Source organism: Linepithema humile, chromosome 5 (genome assembly GCF_040581485.1).
Source record: "Linepithema humile isolate Giens D197 chromosome 5, Lhum_UNIL_v1.0, whole genome shotgun sequence".
Taxonomy (NCBI): domain Eukaryota; kingdom Metazoa; phylum Arthropoda; class Insecta; order Hymenoptera; family Formicidae; genus Linepithema; species Linepithema humile.
In genome coordinates, this window is record NC_090132.1 from 25366091 (window position 1) to 25382930 (window position 16840).

A 16840-nucleotide genomic window follows, 5' to 3' on the forward strand; every position below is an offset into this window, starting at 1 on the left:
TAATACTTTAATCCTCGTGATATAATGTCACATTATAAAACATTATAAACATTATAAAAATATAAATGCATGAGAGTGGCTTGAAAATCGTTGTATGTTACAAATTTAACAAATATGAAGTAAAGTACTATGAATAGCTCTTAAATATGAATGTGAGTAGCATTTTTACTTTCTTGTAAAATTTGTAAAATGTTATATATATATACGTTGCGTTAACTGAACCAAAAATATTATAAACGTTCATTTTTAAAAACTATTCACAATACCTTACTTTACATTTGTTAAATTTGAAACCACCCATTTTCAGCCATTCATTCAAAAATAATTGAAAAATTACACAATAAAATACTAAAATTCACTCACCAGTCGATGTCCCGTCGTTGCGATAGATTGACTCTGCGGTTGAAATCCTTTAGTTCCTTAAATCCTTATCGTTGTAATCCATAGTTTAGATTCAGCAGCCAAGTCTTCTTTTCTAATAAATAACAAACAATGTATTAAACAATAAACAGGAAAATATTTCTTTGCCATTTAATGTACAAAGAAGTTATATATCATGAAGTTAAAATATTCTAAATAAAGAAATAATTAATTACATAATATGATATTCAAATTTACTCAGCATCCAATGTTTTGCCGTTGGAATTTGTTGCTCCACACATACACTTACATAGCACTAATTATCACTTACGATACCGGCACTTACTAAAATTTTGAACGCGATCATTACGCTCACTGCATTCTCAAATGAATAAATACCGCGAAGCACGATAATCGCCCGTAATTTTGCTCGACACTCTCGTCACTACCAACACTTATAAACAATTCGACGAACGATACGACGGTGGATACAATTAGCGACAAATGACGACGAAAAATAAGTTAGGAATGGAACCGCGATTGTTCGCGCGTGAAGAATAAATTGGCGGATTCTCCGTAAGGCTCACTCATTGATCGAGAGATTCAATATTACTGAAAGTTCTGAAACATGACATCACGAAATGGCGGCCGTACGCGTCACTTATAAAAGCCAATGTACACGATGCTAGAAATTGGTTCGCGAAATGTATAACCAATCAACTTGCATTTTTTATGCAAAAATGGCAATTTTATTGGCTATATGTTTCTCGGACCGATTTTTAGCATCGTGGACATTGGCCTTAACAGTGCTGGCAATACAAATATTTATGATCGCTGGATTCAACACTCGCGACACCTCTGAGAAACGTTTGAAAAGTTAGGCAGACTAGGCAATTTCATATCGATGCGCAATGACTTGACAATTAATATACAACTTGATGCGATCAACGCGATTGATTGTGCGAATGTTGATAATTGTAATTGTACGCGCTAATTAATACTTTGCGATATTCGCTTGTCATTCAACGAGCGACTCTTCTAAGATTGGCTAGCCAGATTCTCTTTGATCGGAAAAAATACGTGCGAAACGCGGGACTACGCTCACGGAATCACTCGCGGGCAGCGGTAAAAGGAAGATCGACACTTCTGCCACCTTTCTATAACTAATATACAACTGCATACACAACTACATGACAGCCAACCTAAATAAACCTTAAATCAAGTATACATTTAAGAAATAAATTATTTTAGTTTTTTATATATGAGAAAAGATGATTAATTATATTATATATAAAAAAATACGTTTATGTTTAATACAAATGGTATATTCCAGATAGTTAAATGTTTGTAATGTTGATAGATTTATTATATGATACATTAAAATTTACCTTACGTATTTACTTACTTACTTGCAGTTAATCAGATAACGCGATGCAAATCGACACGGGGTGAAATATTTTAGAATACATTTGTCTATCTCATAGTGTAGCATCATTCATGCGTGAAAATGGGAGCATTATACGAAAAGTGTGGTACATATAATCAATTATTTCCTTTGTTTTCGCGAGAGATACTATCTCAGCGACACGTGTTTCCGTGTTTATCGTATCAAGTAAGCATTTGGCTAAAGAATTTTTTTTGTGCGCGACGCGTGTTTCCAGCAATCTCTACCTCGCGGTCACAGTGGGCGTCTTGTTTTGTTTACTCCGTGACGCTTCGTAGTAAGAAGAAGGTAAATAAAGCGCCGTGTTTCTCTGAATTTTTACTTGTCGTATTACGCAGCCGTCCTCCGAACACAAACTAACCCGCATAATTCGACGTACGTGAATAGTACAATATGAGGAATGTCGCATCTTTTACCTCTTGTACTTGCGAGATTCACGTTTAACTAACAAGTGGCGGGAATATTGAACCAAGTGACTGCAAATTATCGTCGTAAGGTGTTAATTAACATGTAATTAATCATTTCTCCACGTTCGCGCGAGATTTTTCGTGTTTTTCAATACTCACGAGCATTGTAAGGTATTTCGCGCCTTTTTTCTCATTTCATGATCTTTATATTATTATTTATTCATATAGTTTGAAATACGCAATGAAGTAACAGTCATAACGAAGTAACGTTCAGTTCGTTCAAAGATGGCGAGGGTGTCGGAAGCAAACGAGCATCGTGCTGCATTTCGTTCGCAATTTTTCTTGTTCGAAGTCAATTTCGTACGCAAATGAGTATCGCCAATGTTAAATTCAGTGGTGGGCAATTGTTATACAATGTTAATTAGCCCGTACGCTCGCTTACTAGTCTTTCGGCTTTCGTAAAATCAGTCGCGTCAGTCGTATCAAGTCGGACAGTATTTGCCGAATCATCGCGCATCTATACGAAGTTGGTTCGTCTCGTAAAATTTTTAAATAGATTTTGCAAGCGTCGGCAGGGTTGGTAACATCGAAAGTGTCGAATTATACGATCATCGTGGAAAGTAAATCAGTGCGTGCAATCGCGTTTAAATTTTTAACCTATTTTTCGACATTTATGAAATCGCGCGCATAATGTTGTGTCGGATCTTCAAGTATCAACGTGAATTGCGTCTAGTTTTTGGATTTTACGAAAGTATCTCGGAAATGATGGAAATGTCGAGTAAAGTTACAATCAATCGTTGTGTTTCATGTTATTTATTCGTTCGACAGTGAGCATCATGCACGCGAGCGGGGTCAGAAATGTCGAATGCATTACCGGTCGATGTGATAATAAAGAATGATGATAATTAGCTCTGTCAATGATATTCGTGATCGCGATATTTTAATTGACGATACTCTATCGGATATTGTCGCGATGCTGAAACTTTCATGCCGCAATTATTCTCGCTTATAATAAGCAAGATTATTTCGTAATTGTCGTATTTTACATTGAAGTGTATTGCGCTTGTTAAATTCGGGAGTGTCGTAAGAATGGCTCGGTTGTATTGTGAGTGTAATATGTATGAGAAAGTGTAAGTGTAAATGTGTATGTGAAACAACGATAAAGTCAAATTGCAACGAAGGTTGGTGAATAAATTTTAACATTATATTGCATGACTTAATATTCTTTTTTGTTTATTTTTTAAAATATTATTTGATATCATTATAATAATTAAAATATTAATTTTTGACTCATTTTTGTGAATTACATAAAAATATTTTTTTATTTATTTGTACTAAAGTTTTATTAAATTCTATTTATTTATATCAAGTTTTAAAAATAGGGAGCCACGCAAATGTGTGTTCGGAGCAATGATGGAGCAAACAAATGGCAATGACAGAGGGAATAAATGGCAATGATGGAATGAACAAATGGCAACGACGGGACTTCGGCTGGTGAGTAAATTTTACTATCATATTGTATAATTAAAAATTTATTTGTTAATTTATCTTAAAATATGACCAGAATATTATTTGGTTTTTTATTTACTTGTTTGAATAATCACTAATATAAAAGATAAAAATAATGCAAATATTGCACATATATTAATTTTATAAAGTTTTGTAAATTTACTGCAAATTTACTTTATAAATTTTTCTTATCGTGTAATTTTAGGCAAATTAGAGCGCGTTTAATAATATTTCTACACACAGTTTATAGATTTATATTGAGATAGATTTTAATGGGAAATTATTGATACGTTTATTCTATTTATTTCACTTTGCACTTTTGTTAATGTTATAATATCAATCATTTAATTTTACATATTTATAAAATATGTTTTTATTGCTTTTATTGTTTATTGCTCACAAAATTCACAAAAACAATATTCACAAAAAGGAGATTGATTATTCAATTAAATAACAAATTTGTGTGATCTATATTTTAATATATGGTATTAATATACATAAGAAATAATTAATTTTCCGTGCATTTAACATAGAAAAACGTAAAATATGTGTTTCATTGCTCGGTACTTATTAAACAATAATATGCAAATTAATTATAATATTATTTATGGAGTATTAAAAAATATTAGAGTATTAAAATAATCCAATAAAATCGCCTCAATAATAATTCGCGTAGAATAAATAACTAGGCGTATGCATGCATGTGCACTGCGGGATTTGCTCTCTAAAAAATGCTTTCGATTGCAAGAGTATCTGATAAGCACAAATACAATTAACTTTTTTGTAGGAGTTTCGAGTTTTATCTTAAATTAAAAGGAGATCTCAAAGGATGATCGATCAGGCGATAGTCTGGAACATTTTTTCTTTATTAGTTATCTTTGTACGGAATCAGGTACTAAAAAGAGATCGCAGAAAACGCAGATTTTCCGTAGAAGGGAAAGAGCCGGTGGTGAGAAGGTCGGCGGCCACCAACGCGCGAAACCTTTCCGAGAGAGATAATTTATTGGTCAATCAAAATGACGCATGGAGGTATAAGGTGACACGTCAGCGTACACGACTGACCATTAATTTTAATACCCGTCAGCATCAGATCCTCCGATGTTACTTTCCGACGTTTCCTCTCTCTCGCCCGCCCGCCGACACCGGCGAATGCGTATCCATCGGCATCGGCTACCGTACGACTAATGCCCCGTTCGCCAACGACAATCATCCTTTGAGATCTCCAGTCTTGCGCTCGATCTCTCACGGCCGCCACGAATTATTATCCTCCTCTTAATCCCGGCATCGCCGAGCGTGAGCGCCGCGCCGACCAGGTGAGGCATAACGCCGGAGAAAAAGAATCGCGCCGCGGAGATACGATCGGTTTGAGGCTGCCGCGACGGATATATCGGTACCGCGCTAAGAACGCGGCGAGAGGAATGCGAGTGCGAATGCGGCGAGTGCGCGACGGTGTCGATTGATAGCGTTCTTATCAGCGTACCCTACCATTACGCATTAGCCTATTCGTTCGCGGAGATCCGCCATAGATTTTCTCGCGGTTCGTTCTGCGATACGGTTCTCACTGTTTGGATAAGAATTATCGGAGCTATAAATATATATATATATATATAATAGATACTAGGTATCAAAGATTACGATAATTTTATCTGAAATCTACCATTAAATCCACCACTAGATTCGTGGTATATATACGCGTGCTATTAGATACTTAAAATAAAATTTAAAAAAACAGAAAAGTATGTAAATTGATCAATCAACTAATCTTCCTAACTATATTACCAAAGATATCTATTGCACCTACTATACAGTTGCCTTATTGAGTAACAAGGAAGCAATAAAACTCGCTCGCTACTCTCGCAAGAGAAATAAACCCGTTAATGCCTTCAATTTCCCGTTCATCAATTCTAAGAAGACCAGCTACTTTCGTACACAAACAGCAGGAAGTATGGCGATATTTAGATAACGATCCCAGTATTTTCTTATCAGTTTAACAACCGGGTTAAAAAATGGTACCGTTTGCTCAGGCTTCGGAAACGATTCTGAGAGAGAAAGAGCGTTTTATTATTATAGACGCGATCGAAAATATCGAAGTTGTTGTTAGCAAAGCAAAGCGTATCGATTTTATGCATAAGACCATTATTCGCAAGTTTCAATTTATTTCCTAATAATTAGATACTTTCGAGAAATTTATTATCAATTTATAAAACGATTCGATATCAGGTAGCTCGTTGATTACATATCAGTAAACGTCCGTTTAATTCTCAGCCGCAGTAACATTGTGCTAAATGTGTATGGATGCAGATCTCTATCTTTAATGTCGTCTTATCGAGTATCCGAAGATACGGTTGAACGAATCACAGGCGAAGCCCAACGAGACGGATGCATAATTCGAGACTGAATTCCCCTCTCGTTCACGTGGATTATACGCGGTTCTTCAAGAATGCCGAACGGGTCGGCCGGGGTTAATGCCTGCGTACCCCCTCACGTGCATTCGCTTTTCTCTTCTGTATCTCATTTGTAAAGATTCCGGGACAAAGGAGCAGGAACGATCGTCTTTATGGATCTGGCATGACGTTTGACCCCTCCCCTCTGTTCCCTCCGGCTTCAAGGAGGCATCACCGGACGTACGGACAGACAGAAGCGCAAGTCTGTCAAGTACCGCGATTCTAATCTGACAGGGACGTATTAGGCCCGTTGACCACTGGCCGGGTCCGGTGGAGTCGGCCGATCGGTCGTCGTACTTCGGCTATTATTAGTCGCCCCGGCGCGACCGGCATAGATTTCCATACATTCCCCGACCGCCAAAACGCGGTCGATTTCGGCATTTAATCATTTAAATTCGAACGCATACATTTCGGTAATCTGTTTGACGAAACTCGACACAATAATGCGCTTTCGACGACGATTGAATTATTTATTTTTTCTTTTTTTAAATTTTTTTTTGAGATTATAAAATTCTCGAATAAAACAATTGCTTGCATAACAAATATTTGTTCTCTTAATAGAATTATATGTGAATAAAAATTAAATCAATGAGATTTTCTGTATAGAGTTGAGTGTGACGCTATATAATTTTTATTTTTGTAACTTATTTTCATAACATATTATAATTCAATAAATTCGGAGCTGTGTTAATCAGTTGTTTAAAGTGCTTTGGCAATTTTGTCTCGGAATTAATGATGACTAAGCGCTTGTAACTCATCTTGAAGAAATTTTACTCAGTCAAGACGATATCGATACACCTAATCGTCACCGCGTCAAAGAGAGCTATTTCTTTTCGTGAACGAAGGTATAACGGAAGTCTAGTCGAAAGTGACTATCGTCGATTATTCGTCATGTCAGTCCTTCCACTCTGCCGTAGCTTGTACGTTAATGCTACCTATTACTTACCAGGCATCCTTTTGACAGCAGCGTTCGAGTTTCGATGTTCCACAAGTATCTTCGGTTTCTGACTTTTGAATTTTGATGACGGAAAATATTTAAAATTATTATTGGAGGATTTTCTGTCAAATATTTATAGATTAAATAATTATATTATATCTTTAATTGTATCGAGGAAATAGATTGTTCACGTAAGATCGCAGATTTCCGTTTTTCGGAACAATATATTCAATATTCCCGATAAGCAATGTGTAATAAAGAGATACGAAAGGGATCGGAGACAGAATAGAGTTTTGTGGACAGCGGGGTTAAATGAAGTATGATACGCGTTAACCGACACCGCTCACGATCAGCGTAACGCAACACACGCAACGCGTTTACGGTATAACGTAGGCGTGGCTGGCTTGATATCAACGATGGCCACCTTTCGACTGTAAATCAATCGATATCTCGCCAGCAGGAGGGGCTTTTCATGGGGTTCGCACGATGCTTGAAACGAGTCGGGGGTGGAAGCATGCGCCAAATACTGAATGTGAATCGACCCGCCCCGCCGCTTTCATCTCTATAGAAATCGTCTCGACTATCTTTCTCGCTTTCCTTTACATCGTGTCGATAGCTAAAAATATTTAAAGAAAATATGCTTAGCACTTTGACTGCGACAAATAACAGCATAAATAAAATTATATTTGTATAGAATAATTGTATAGAAACAATATAGTTTTAAATTATTGTGTGTAATAACTTTTTTGCATTAGTATTATTAGAAATAGTTGAAAATCTAATTTTTTAGAGGTTGATAATTACATATCTTTATATATATATAATGTTAATAGAAAAAATAGCTTCATAAAAAATTTGTAAATATTTTCATGCTGCTAAATGAATTTTTAGAAGATTTCAAAGCATTTGTGAAGTCTAGCAATTCGCAATGTTTTTCATTTTAGTGACACAACGGCTTATTTACCTATTATAGCCATCGATCGTAACATGTCTTGCAGGTAACACGTCACCACGTAATTCATTAATCAGGTTTTCGATACGGCACGCAGCTGTCAATGTCTGTCGCAAATTATACTTTATCCGTGCAAACACTCATGTGACTGGGAAAGGTAGATGCTGACAAAATAAATCATGCTCGCTTGATAATGGGAATATTTAATTCGAATTTAATTTAAATAATCTTACAAGTTATCAGTTGTCGCGTGATCGTTCGTATGCGCTCGCTACGCTTCATATACTATACGTAAATAAATAACTAAGTTACATTTTAAACAGTCTATCGGGACATTGCCATCGCTAAATGGTAAATTATGTACACGTCGCTCTCCGCCGATTACATATACAACACACCTATACATAGCTCATCTCTATTTATTTCTCTTTCTATATGTATAATTTTCTATTGCACATCGCAATCACTCCAGTTTTCTTCGCGATATATAATATCTTACATTTTTACAATAAATTAACGAAAAAGGTTTTGTTTTCGACTTTATTTTCTTCCGTCACGAGACAATTCTGTAATATTTTTACGCAAATAATCTTGCCGGAAAAAATGCAAAAAATGGCACTTGTTAATCTCCTTTGTGATAAATTAACCGCTTCATGCCATCTCTAATCGAACACATTTTATGCCAAAAACTCTTTAGATCAAATTCTGTGAGAAAAAATTATCTAATAATACTCACTCTCGTTGGAAAATATATTATATTACGCATATATTTTATGAGCGTCGTAATTTTCATTTTTGTGTCGTCTCTTAAAGTTGGCAAGAAACGGTGATCGTAATTTATTCACGTAGCCATCTCGGTAACTAACTTTCCTCTCACAATTACGTTGAACGAAGGCGAGCGACATTCGCCAAACGTTGTTCTATCGGAAGCTCTAATTACGAAACAAGGATTCCTCAAGTTGATTCGTTTGCTGTCTAACGAGTTGTACTAGTATGTCTAGCGAAATAAATACTCCAGTCTTTTATTTTAAGGAAGGGAAATGACAGACCGTAGGCTTTGCCCCGCTCTGTAAAAGTTTTTTTATTAGCTTTGTGGCCAATGACTCTCCGAAATAATATATACTATATATTTATTTTCTTTCTTTCTCTTCTTAAATAAAGATTTACACCGCTTTGGTTGATTATGACTTACTTTCAGAAATCTGCAAATCAGCAAAATAAGATTAAAATATTTTTCGATGATGTTTCCCGTTTTTTTTTTCAGGAGAACAGTTATTAGCTCCAAAAAAAAAGATTACTTCGTGAGGCTTTAATATCATCATTTTCTAATTATATTGGAAGAATTTTTTTTTTACACTAACTGATCTGGTATCTCCAGATTCTATTTTTTCTTCTCGATTTTCCTCAAGAATTCTTATGCGAAGAATCAAAACCGAATGAAGGGTAATTTGATCTCCGTTTATAGCATCTTTGGGATTAAATATAAAATTTAGGATTCGAAGTTACAAGCTAGATTTTATCGAGAGTTCGTTTAAGTTTACAATCGTCATTTCGCTTGGAGCTCCACGGCCTGTTCCTCTTCCTCTTTAGTAAGCGGTACCGTCGAATGATTGTAGAGTCCCTGTGCCATTAACTGCAGTGCCAGTGGATTTTTCTGACCGCTAGCCTTTTTAATTTTCGCCCTTTTGTTTTGGAACCAGATCTTGATCTGCGCTTCATTTAGACCTAGATCTCTCGAGAGTTGTTGCCTTCGTCTTTCCGTCAGATATCGGTTCTCCGCAAATTCTCTCTTTAATCTCGCTAACTGCTCACCACTAAACGCCGTCCTGGGACGTTTCTCCTCGGGAGTACCGCCTCCGCGTCCGTCTGTCCTTTTCACTCTTCTCGTGCGCGGACCTGGAACACGGGATGGTTCTACCGTTAACTCATATCTGTCGACATGTCCATCGAAAAATATCTATGCAATATTTTACAAATATCAGAAGAAAATCACATTGTTTACATGAATTTATATAAGTGGTCAATAATTTTGTTTGTTAGAGAGAAAGACAAGTTATCTATAATTATAAAAATTATTACATATTTTTATTTAGATTGGCAAGATTTTTTTCAAATATGTTTTTTCATAAAGCCAATTTTTCGTATTTCTGACTTGAGTTTTTGATGTAAATTATCGAATAAAAGTCGGATTTTATAGATTCGAGTATATAAGAAATCAGGTTTTAAACAATATACTTCGTAATACCTCTATCGGCCATAATACCTCTATCCATCGGTCAGGCATTGATTCAACAAGTTTACACGCCAATAAATCTTTGAAATTAATGAACCGCCGACCGGGAAGTTTTACGACAACTTTTATTGTCTAGGCTTAAATATTTCTCTCGGCGTGTTCGTGCGCCAGGTCTAAGTCCAGTTATGTGCGAGTGTCTTCAACAAGTCAGTCACTTGGGAGGAGTCGAGGTCGGAAAGTTCGTCGACGGAATAAACGTCCAACTGGAAGAATCGTCCTGCCGACGAAGTAAATCCTTCCGTCGCGATCCTACTCGTTTTATCATGCTACGAATGCATTCGCGCAGAATCGTCGTAACGTCGGACGGATCTGCCAGTGACGGCTTTATCGTAAATCAAATGCATTGTTATTGCAACCACGTCGCATGTCTTATGTGCGTATAAACCGTGACAGCTTTGTTACTAACGGTACATCCTCGCTTCGAATCCTGATCGATTTCATAAAGAACTTCAATGGAAAGGTAAAAAAATTAATTTTTTCAAGATTGAGATACTTAACGAAGAACGATTAAATTTTATATATTAAAGTGAATATAACTACACTTATTTTTACACGGAAATAAATTAAAAATTTTTTAGTATAAAAAATATTCTGAATTTTTTAAAATTTACTTAATAAAAAGTAAAATTGAATTTATTTGTTTAATTCAGATTTTCATGCGCGTTGAATAAAAGAGCGGCGGTGCTTTACTTCGTCAAATAAGGGCCGCGCGCGAAACACCATTATGCGATTCAAATGCATCTCGTTTTTACCACGCGACTACTTCTCTCGTTTGATTCCCGCACGCTAATAATTCACGAGGTAAACACTGTGCACCGCCCTGCGCGGCACCGCGTTTATATACGCAGCACCGGCGGCTATAATTGCGTATAAATCAAATCATAACGATCAACACCGGCGTTATCGGTCGGACCGATCTGCTGAATATTCCATGGAAATTTCGAGACTGCCTTGCGATCATCAGCTCGCGCCATACGCGTCGCCCAATCACTTCCAAACGAGAAATCATATACTATCTGACGTGGAAAAAGCGTATAAATTGACAACTTTTTACGTGGTTGATTTTGCGGATGCTTTAACATGAGATGACTGAGTTTATATTTCAAAGAATCTTACTAGAATTGATAGGCAGCATTAGTTTACTTTCATTTATTTGAATCAAATAAATTCATATTATTTTCTACTTAAGTTTCATTTTGTACGTTCCAAATTTCACGTTTTTTGTAATGTGTATATCGACAATTTAGCAAATATTAATTTTAAAGGAATCGTAGTTATAGAACGACAAATCTCACAAGACGGGAAATTACTTGATTATGATCTATTCACTGTCAAATAATTTGTCTGCGAACCGGGCTTTAACGATCGGCTAGGAGAGATCAGAAATTATAGAGAGTAGAGTATAAGTTGCATTGCAAATGATAATTATCGAATGTTGCTGCGCGGTAGTAAATTACTGTCGACAACGAGGGTCGTCCGGCACGTATGAATTTCGCAGTGAAAATCGTTTTACAACGCGTAATCATTCAAAGCGAAGATCATAGCATGAGCTTTAAGTAATATTATTGGAAAAGCAGTTTGTTCCGCACGATCAAGCATCAGCGCCCGTCGTCGAGGCTTAAGTCGTTAGTTTCCCGTCTCTGATTGGCTCTTACAATCAACGGCGCGATCGATTTCTACATGTGCAGTCATAAGAATCTCTCAAAGAAATTCATCTTTGTCGAACTCGATGGCGTTTGTAAAATATTTCACAAAGCTGTTCACGTCAGTGGTATTTTTGTATTTTATTAGACATTAAAACACTTAGAAAGAGAAATATTATCAAAATACATATAGACACATCTCATGCTATGCTTGTATCTTTTAAATAAAATTAATATTTTTTCTGAATTTATCACAAAATTAAAATAATTCGAGAAAAATCACTGTCAAAATTTTCGGTTTTCTCTCAGCATAAAAATAAAATAATATTTTGGAGTAAAATACATTTTATAAATATTAAAATTTATTAGAGTCCACATAAAAAATAATTTTTCTAGACCATCCGATCGATAAGCAGATCGATAAATGTTTGTTTTCAGTATATTGAAGTATTGACCGGGTGTATTAAAGTAGCGTCTCTGTAGTAGTTTTCTCCTCAGGAATGACTGAGGTAACAAACAGTCGGCAGTCTAATTACTTAAGCGAAGCAGCCTTGCAGTCAAGCGTAGGAAACGCGCACCAAGAAGAGCTTCTCGCGTTCTCCAGACTCTCTTCTCATTCTCACCCTTCCCACTTACGGTAATCCCTCTCCAAAGACTCGAGGGTAAAACCAATAATGCTAAGGTGCCCTCTCCTGCTGAGCGCAACCCCAAAAGTACCTCGAATACCGGCGACGTGCGGCCTCGTAGAAACACTAATTTCCTTGTCCTACTCCTGAGATAGACGTCAGCTCGTAGCTCGGTCTGTCAGTTTAATTGCATTTTCTTCGCTGTGCCATCCTGCATGCGCGCGACTGCATAGCGAAATGACATTTACATTGCTAATCAGTTCGATCGTCGCACGCGTTGAGTGATTTAAGCAAGAATATAAACGTGACATTGATTACTTATTTGCATATGGATACTTTTATAATAAAAAAAAAAGTGTAAAGTAAAACGCGGCCTCTGCATCGCAAGCGGAAAGCATGCATCGTTAAAACCTACGTCAAAATACAAAATAGATACAAAGTTATAAAATGTCTTGTTTGGAGATTGACCGTAGAAATTGCTACTAATTTTCCCGTTCTATTCTTGAGATAGACGTCAGCTACCGGCCTCCAAGTTTCTCCTTCAGGCGACTTTCGCGTAACGAATTGGCAACGTTATATGTTCCACGATCGCCCTTTCAGCCTACTGCTCGGCTTGCTCGTCACGTTGCTTTTAATTACATCCGTATTGGTAGAAACGAGAAGGCGGCGCGGCAGAGAATGAAAAGGGAGAGTAATGTCTAGAATTCGTTAAAAATGATCTGTAAATTAGCGGGATTCCGCGCGGAACAAATGGCCGACGATCGTGTTCGGAGAGCGGATTGCTTCGCATGCTTGTTTAAAGATATTTTAACCGATCTGTTCTAATATATTAGAATTATATTTTAAAATTATAAAAGCTCAATTTTATGCGATCAAAACGTAACAAAAATACTGTTGAAATTAATTAACGGGATATTTTAGATAAATTTGACATATTTATCTTGAAAAAATTTGTAGCAATAAATGAGACAGCGAAATACGTAAGCGTAGAAAGCTGAGTTATAATGGCAATCAGGCAAATTAGAAAGTACAAAGCAATATAGAAAAATATTTTAAAGTTCAGTTCATAGATGAATAATAATCGTAAACTTCTCGACAACGCAGCTTTCGCTCACGTTTCACACCTCTCTTCCTTAATCGCGAATCTTCACGTCACAACCGTCGTCCGAGACGCGGTAATTATAGCGTTTACGAACGAAACTTTCCGTAGATCGCGTCGACAGTACAATAAGTGTCGACGATCACCATGGACGATGCGCTTACACTGTGATGCGAGCCTCTCGGTGCCGGTTAGCCGCGCTTTCGTCTCGCTTTCAGATAAACCAGACGCGACCGCGCGCAATTAAGTGGCCATAGGCGAAGTAAGTCGTACAACTACGAATTGCATCGTCCTCCATACGTATAACGACCTGCCTCTGCCTGCCTTGCCGTTAAAGCGCCACTCTACTTGCCCGTCACGTCCCTCTTAATTGCGCCCGGTCACCATCGACAGATACGAAAGATCGCCAGAAGGGAAACGGCAACGAGGACAACGGTGGATGTTAGGAATATATTAAAATTGCTCGCGTGCAACTGGGACAGTCTGCGCGAAATGATGCAAGTGACAGGCTGTGCTCGATGCAGAAAAGTTGCCCACATGGAAAACCGCGTCGTGTTTATTTTGATATTTAAATATTCATGACATAAGGCGGTTTCTGTCGTCCGATACTTATAGCAACAATCTAGCACTGATCGTTTAATAATAAGCTTTCGTCGTGCAAAAGACGCGCAATAAGTGATTATTACATTTTAATAAAGCATTAATAAAGCATTCAATCCCTCGAGATTTGCTGCAAGAAGCGACCCTTTTTTCATTACTGTTTTTGCGATCCCGCGATCTCGCGTATCTTTTTATACTGCGGGCACTAAGTACAGGATAATTTATTGTTCATCGAAATAAACGCGCCGCAGACGGAACGTAACGTTTCAATTACAGAAGAAAAATCATTCTTGTTTATACTTTATTTGCGTCTATATATCAGATAGGTCGGTAATAAACACATTGTATTAAATCAGCGTTGCAAAATTTATCGTCGATAATTATTATCTTCGTTAAAAGCCAGCGAGTTAATAGATGATATAAAGGAAGAGAACGCGTCATTAAGTCGTTAAGATCATTGCTTCTATGCAGTTGGCGGAGACGCACTTTGATCAATTTTCACCGATTAGTCGTGCAAGCTCAACGAGACTTAGCCATGTAAATGAAAGTGTAATGCTTTCTAGTATCGCTCTCTATAGCGAGCCTCTAGAATAATAATTTTGCAAGAAAGTCTTGAATTCTATTCATTCTGTTTCGACACAATCAGCTTTTAACTGCGTTCTACGCTTACGACATTCTTCTAAAAATATTTCGAAGCATTATTTCTCAAGATACAATCGAGAATTTATAAAAAATTTAGCGATTTCGACATGCGTAGAATGAAATAACCGTGTACACCGGATAATGAGAATTAAACAGAAGGATTGGTCGATCAAGCGTAATGTTCTCGTCGGAATCGCATGGAACGATCGAACGATCGGCTGGCTGTGCAAATAGTTGCGAGATCGTTCAGCGGGACGAGTCGGCCAATCTCGGCCTGTCTTTTCCGTGAATCTGATCGTCCTGTCCTTGTCCGGGTACGTGTCGGGATATAGGAACGAGCCGCGAGTGGAGTCGCTTGAGTTATGACTGCGACCATTACTTGGGACAAACGAGGCTAAGCGTGTCGACACGGAGCCGAGCAGGAAGGTCTCCTTGATTCTCCCGAGTCATTCTCCACTCACGAGAGAATTACGAGTGCTCTCTCGAGTCGCGAGCCTTCATCGTGCCGGCAGCTCCCGATTGACAGTTTTAAGGCCTCGACTTCGCGTCGGCTCTCGTTATCCAGGACGCGAATTCCGCATAGGTGCTTTATGTGTTTCCTACGCTGACTGCGAGCAAATATACGATATCGCGAGCGGAATAGCGATACCTTGTAACCCACATTTTCGAATTATTTATGTCGCAAGGTTTTTGCGATTTGCGGCTGTTATTGCTGCATGCATCAACAATGATGACATTTCAGAAGCTGAAAAGTAAGATAAACATAACGGAAAGGCAGTACGCGATGCAGAGAATATTAATTTTTTTTTTAATTGTAAAGCATCGAGTGAAATACGTACAAAAAAAAAATAGATTACAATAAAAAAGCAAATCCTACAAAAACGGTTAATGCAAACAGTAAATATTTTGAGTTATTTATAAGAAAAATAATATCTCTTTAATTAATCATAGTACTCTGCAGTGTTTTTTGAAGTGATAAGTGTATCATTATTCAACGTTGATTTTATTACAATAACAATACATTGTGACGCGAATCGGAAAAAAGTGGTAGTTAATGTCATCTTACATTTCGATGAATCAATCTCATTGCAAACCGCTGGATTTTCCATACGCGTCATTGAGATATTGATTTAACGTAGACATGCCAGCAATCGAGTGCACGGAATAAGCTTACACAATAATAATGGTTTCGTTCAGAAAAGCTCACGTTCTCTGATGCTGTTTCATCATTAGTCTCGTCTAGCTCGAGCACGGCTCGTAACTGCCGTGGGTTGCTACTTACTTCGTCCTGAGAACAAAAAAGAAAAACATACCGATTAAAACTCCTGTCCCTTCGAACAACTTCATTAAATACATTTTACATTTATTCATGTGAGTCTCTGCGCAATGTCATCAATTATCAATTTTACATAAACATTGTTTGCGCGAACATAGATACCAGATGTCGCAATTATTATAAAACTAACAGAATTTCAAGATTCAAAATAATCACATAAACGTACGTGCGTATTAAACTTTTAATGATAACTTTTATTGAATAAAGAGTTATGTTTATAACATTTATATCGTTGTTAAAGTTTCTTGTTTACTTGAAACTTTATACGTCGCTCATTACGCTCGGTTCTTCATCACAGTTGGCTAAATCTCTTGCGAGGTCGTCTTCGTTAAAATGTTTCCGCATTAATCTATAATGATCGTATGTACGAAAAGTAATCATTGTCGGTAGTTGTATCCATAATCATAAATAATGACCATTGGTCACTCGTTGGTTGATCGTTATTCGAGCGACTGTTTACGTTTCCACGGGTCGTTAATTCGTTTCCATTAAGGCGCGGTCTTGCCTGCCTCTTTTCTCTTATCGGCCTTTTTTTGTTTCTTTTCGTC

The 16840-nt window shown here is 37.1% G+C and overlaps 1 protein-coding gene and 2 long non-coding RNA genes across 3 annotated transcripts in view; 1 reads left to right on the plus strand and 2 right to left on the minus strand.

The window, feature by feature from the left end:
* LOC105675205 (uncharacterized) overlaps positions 1-1453 on the minus strand; it is a 41702-nt gene extending 40249 nt beyond the window's left edge. Inside the window, exons 1-3 of the long non-coding RNA XR_001101233.2 lie at positions 1362-1453; positions 597-981; positions 364-475 (exon numbers count right to left, since the gene is read on the minus strand). This is a non-coding gene — a long non-coding RNA (uncharacterized lncRNA). The remainder of the gene's footprint in view (positions 1-363; positions 476-596; positions 982-1361) is intronic.
* A 338-nt stretch (positions 1454-1791) lies between these two features.
* Positions 1792-16840, plus strand: part of LOC105675102 (uncharacterized) — a 123977-nt gene continuing 108928 nt past the window's right edge. Inside the window, exons 1-2 of the long non-coding RNA XR_001101226.2 lie at positions 1792-3392; positions 3594-3705. This is a non-coding gene — a long non-coding RNA (uncharacterized lncRNA). The remainder of the gene's footprint in view (positions 3393-3593; positions 3706-16840) is intronic.
* Positions 9862-16840, minus strand: part of LOC105675098 (uncharacterized) — a 60672-nt gene continuing 53693 nt past the window's right edge. Inside the window, exon 2 of the mRNA XM_067355167.1 lies at positions 9862-16244. Coding sequence (XP_067211268.1) covers positions 16231-16244 — 14 coding nt within the window. The 3' untranslated portion in view covers positions 9862-16230. The remainder of the gene's footprint in view (positions 16245-16840) is intronic.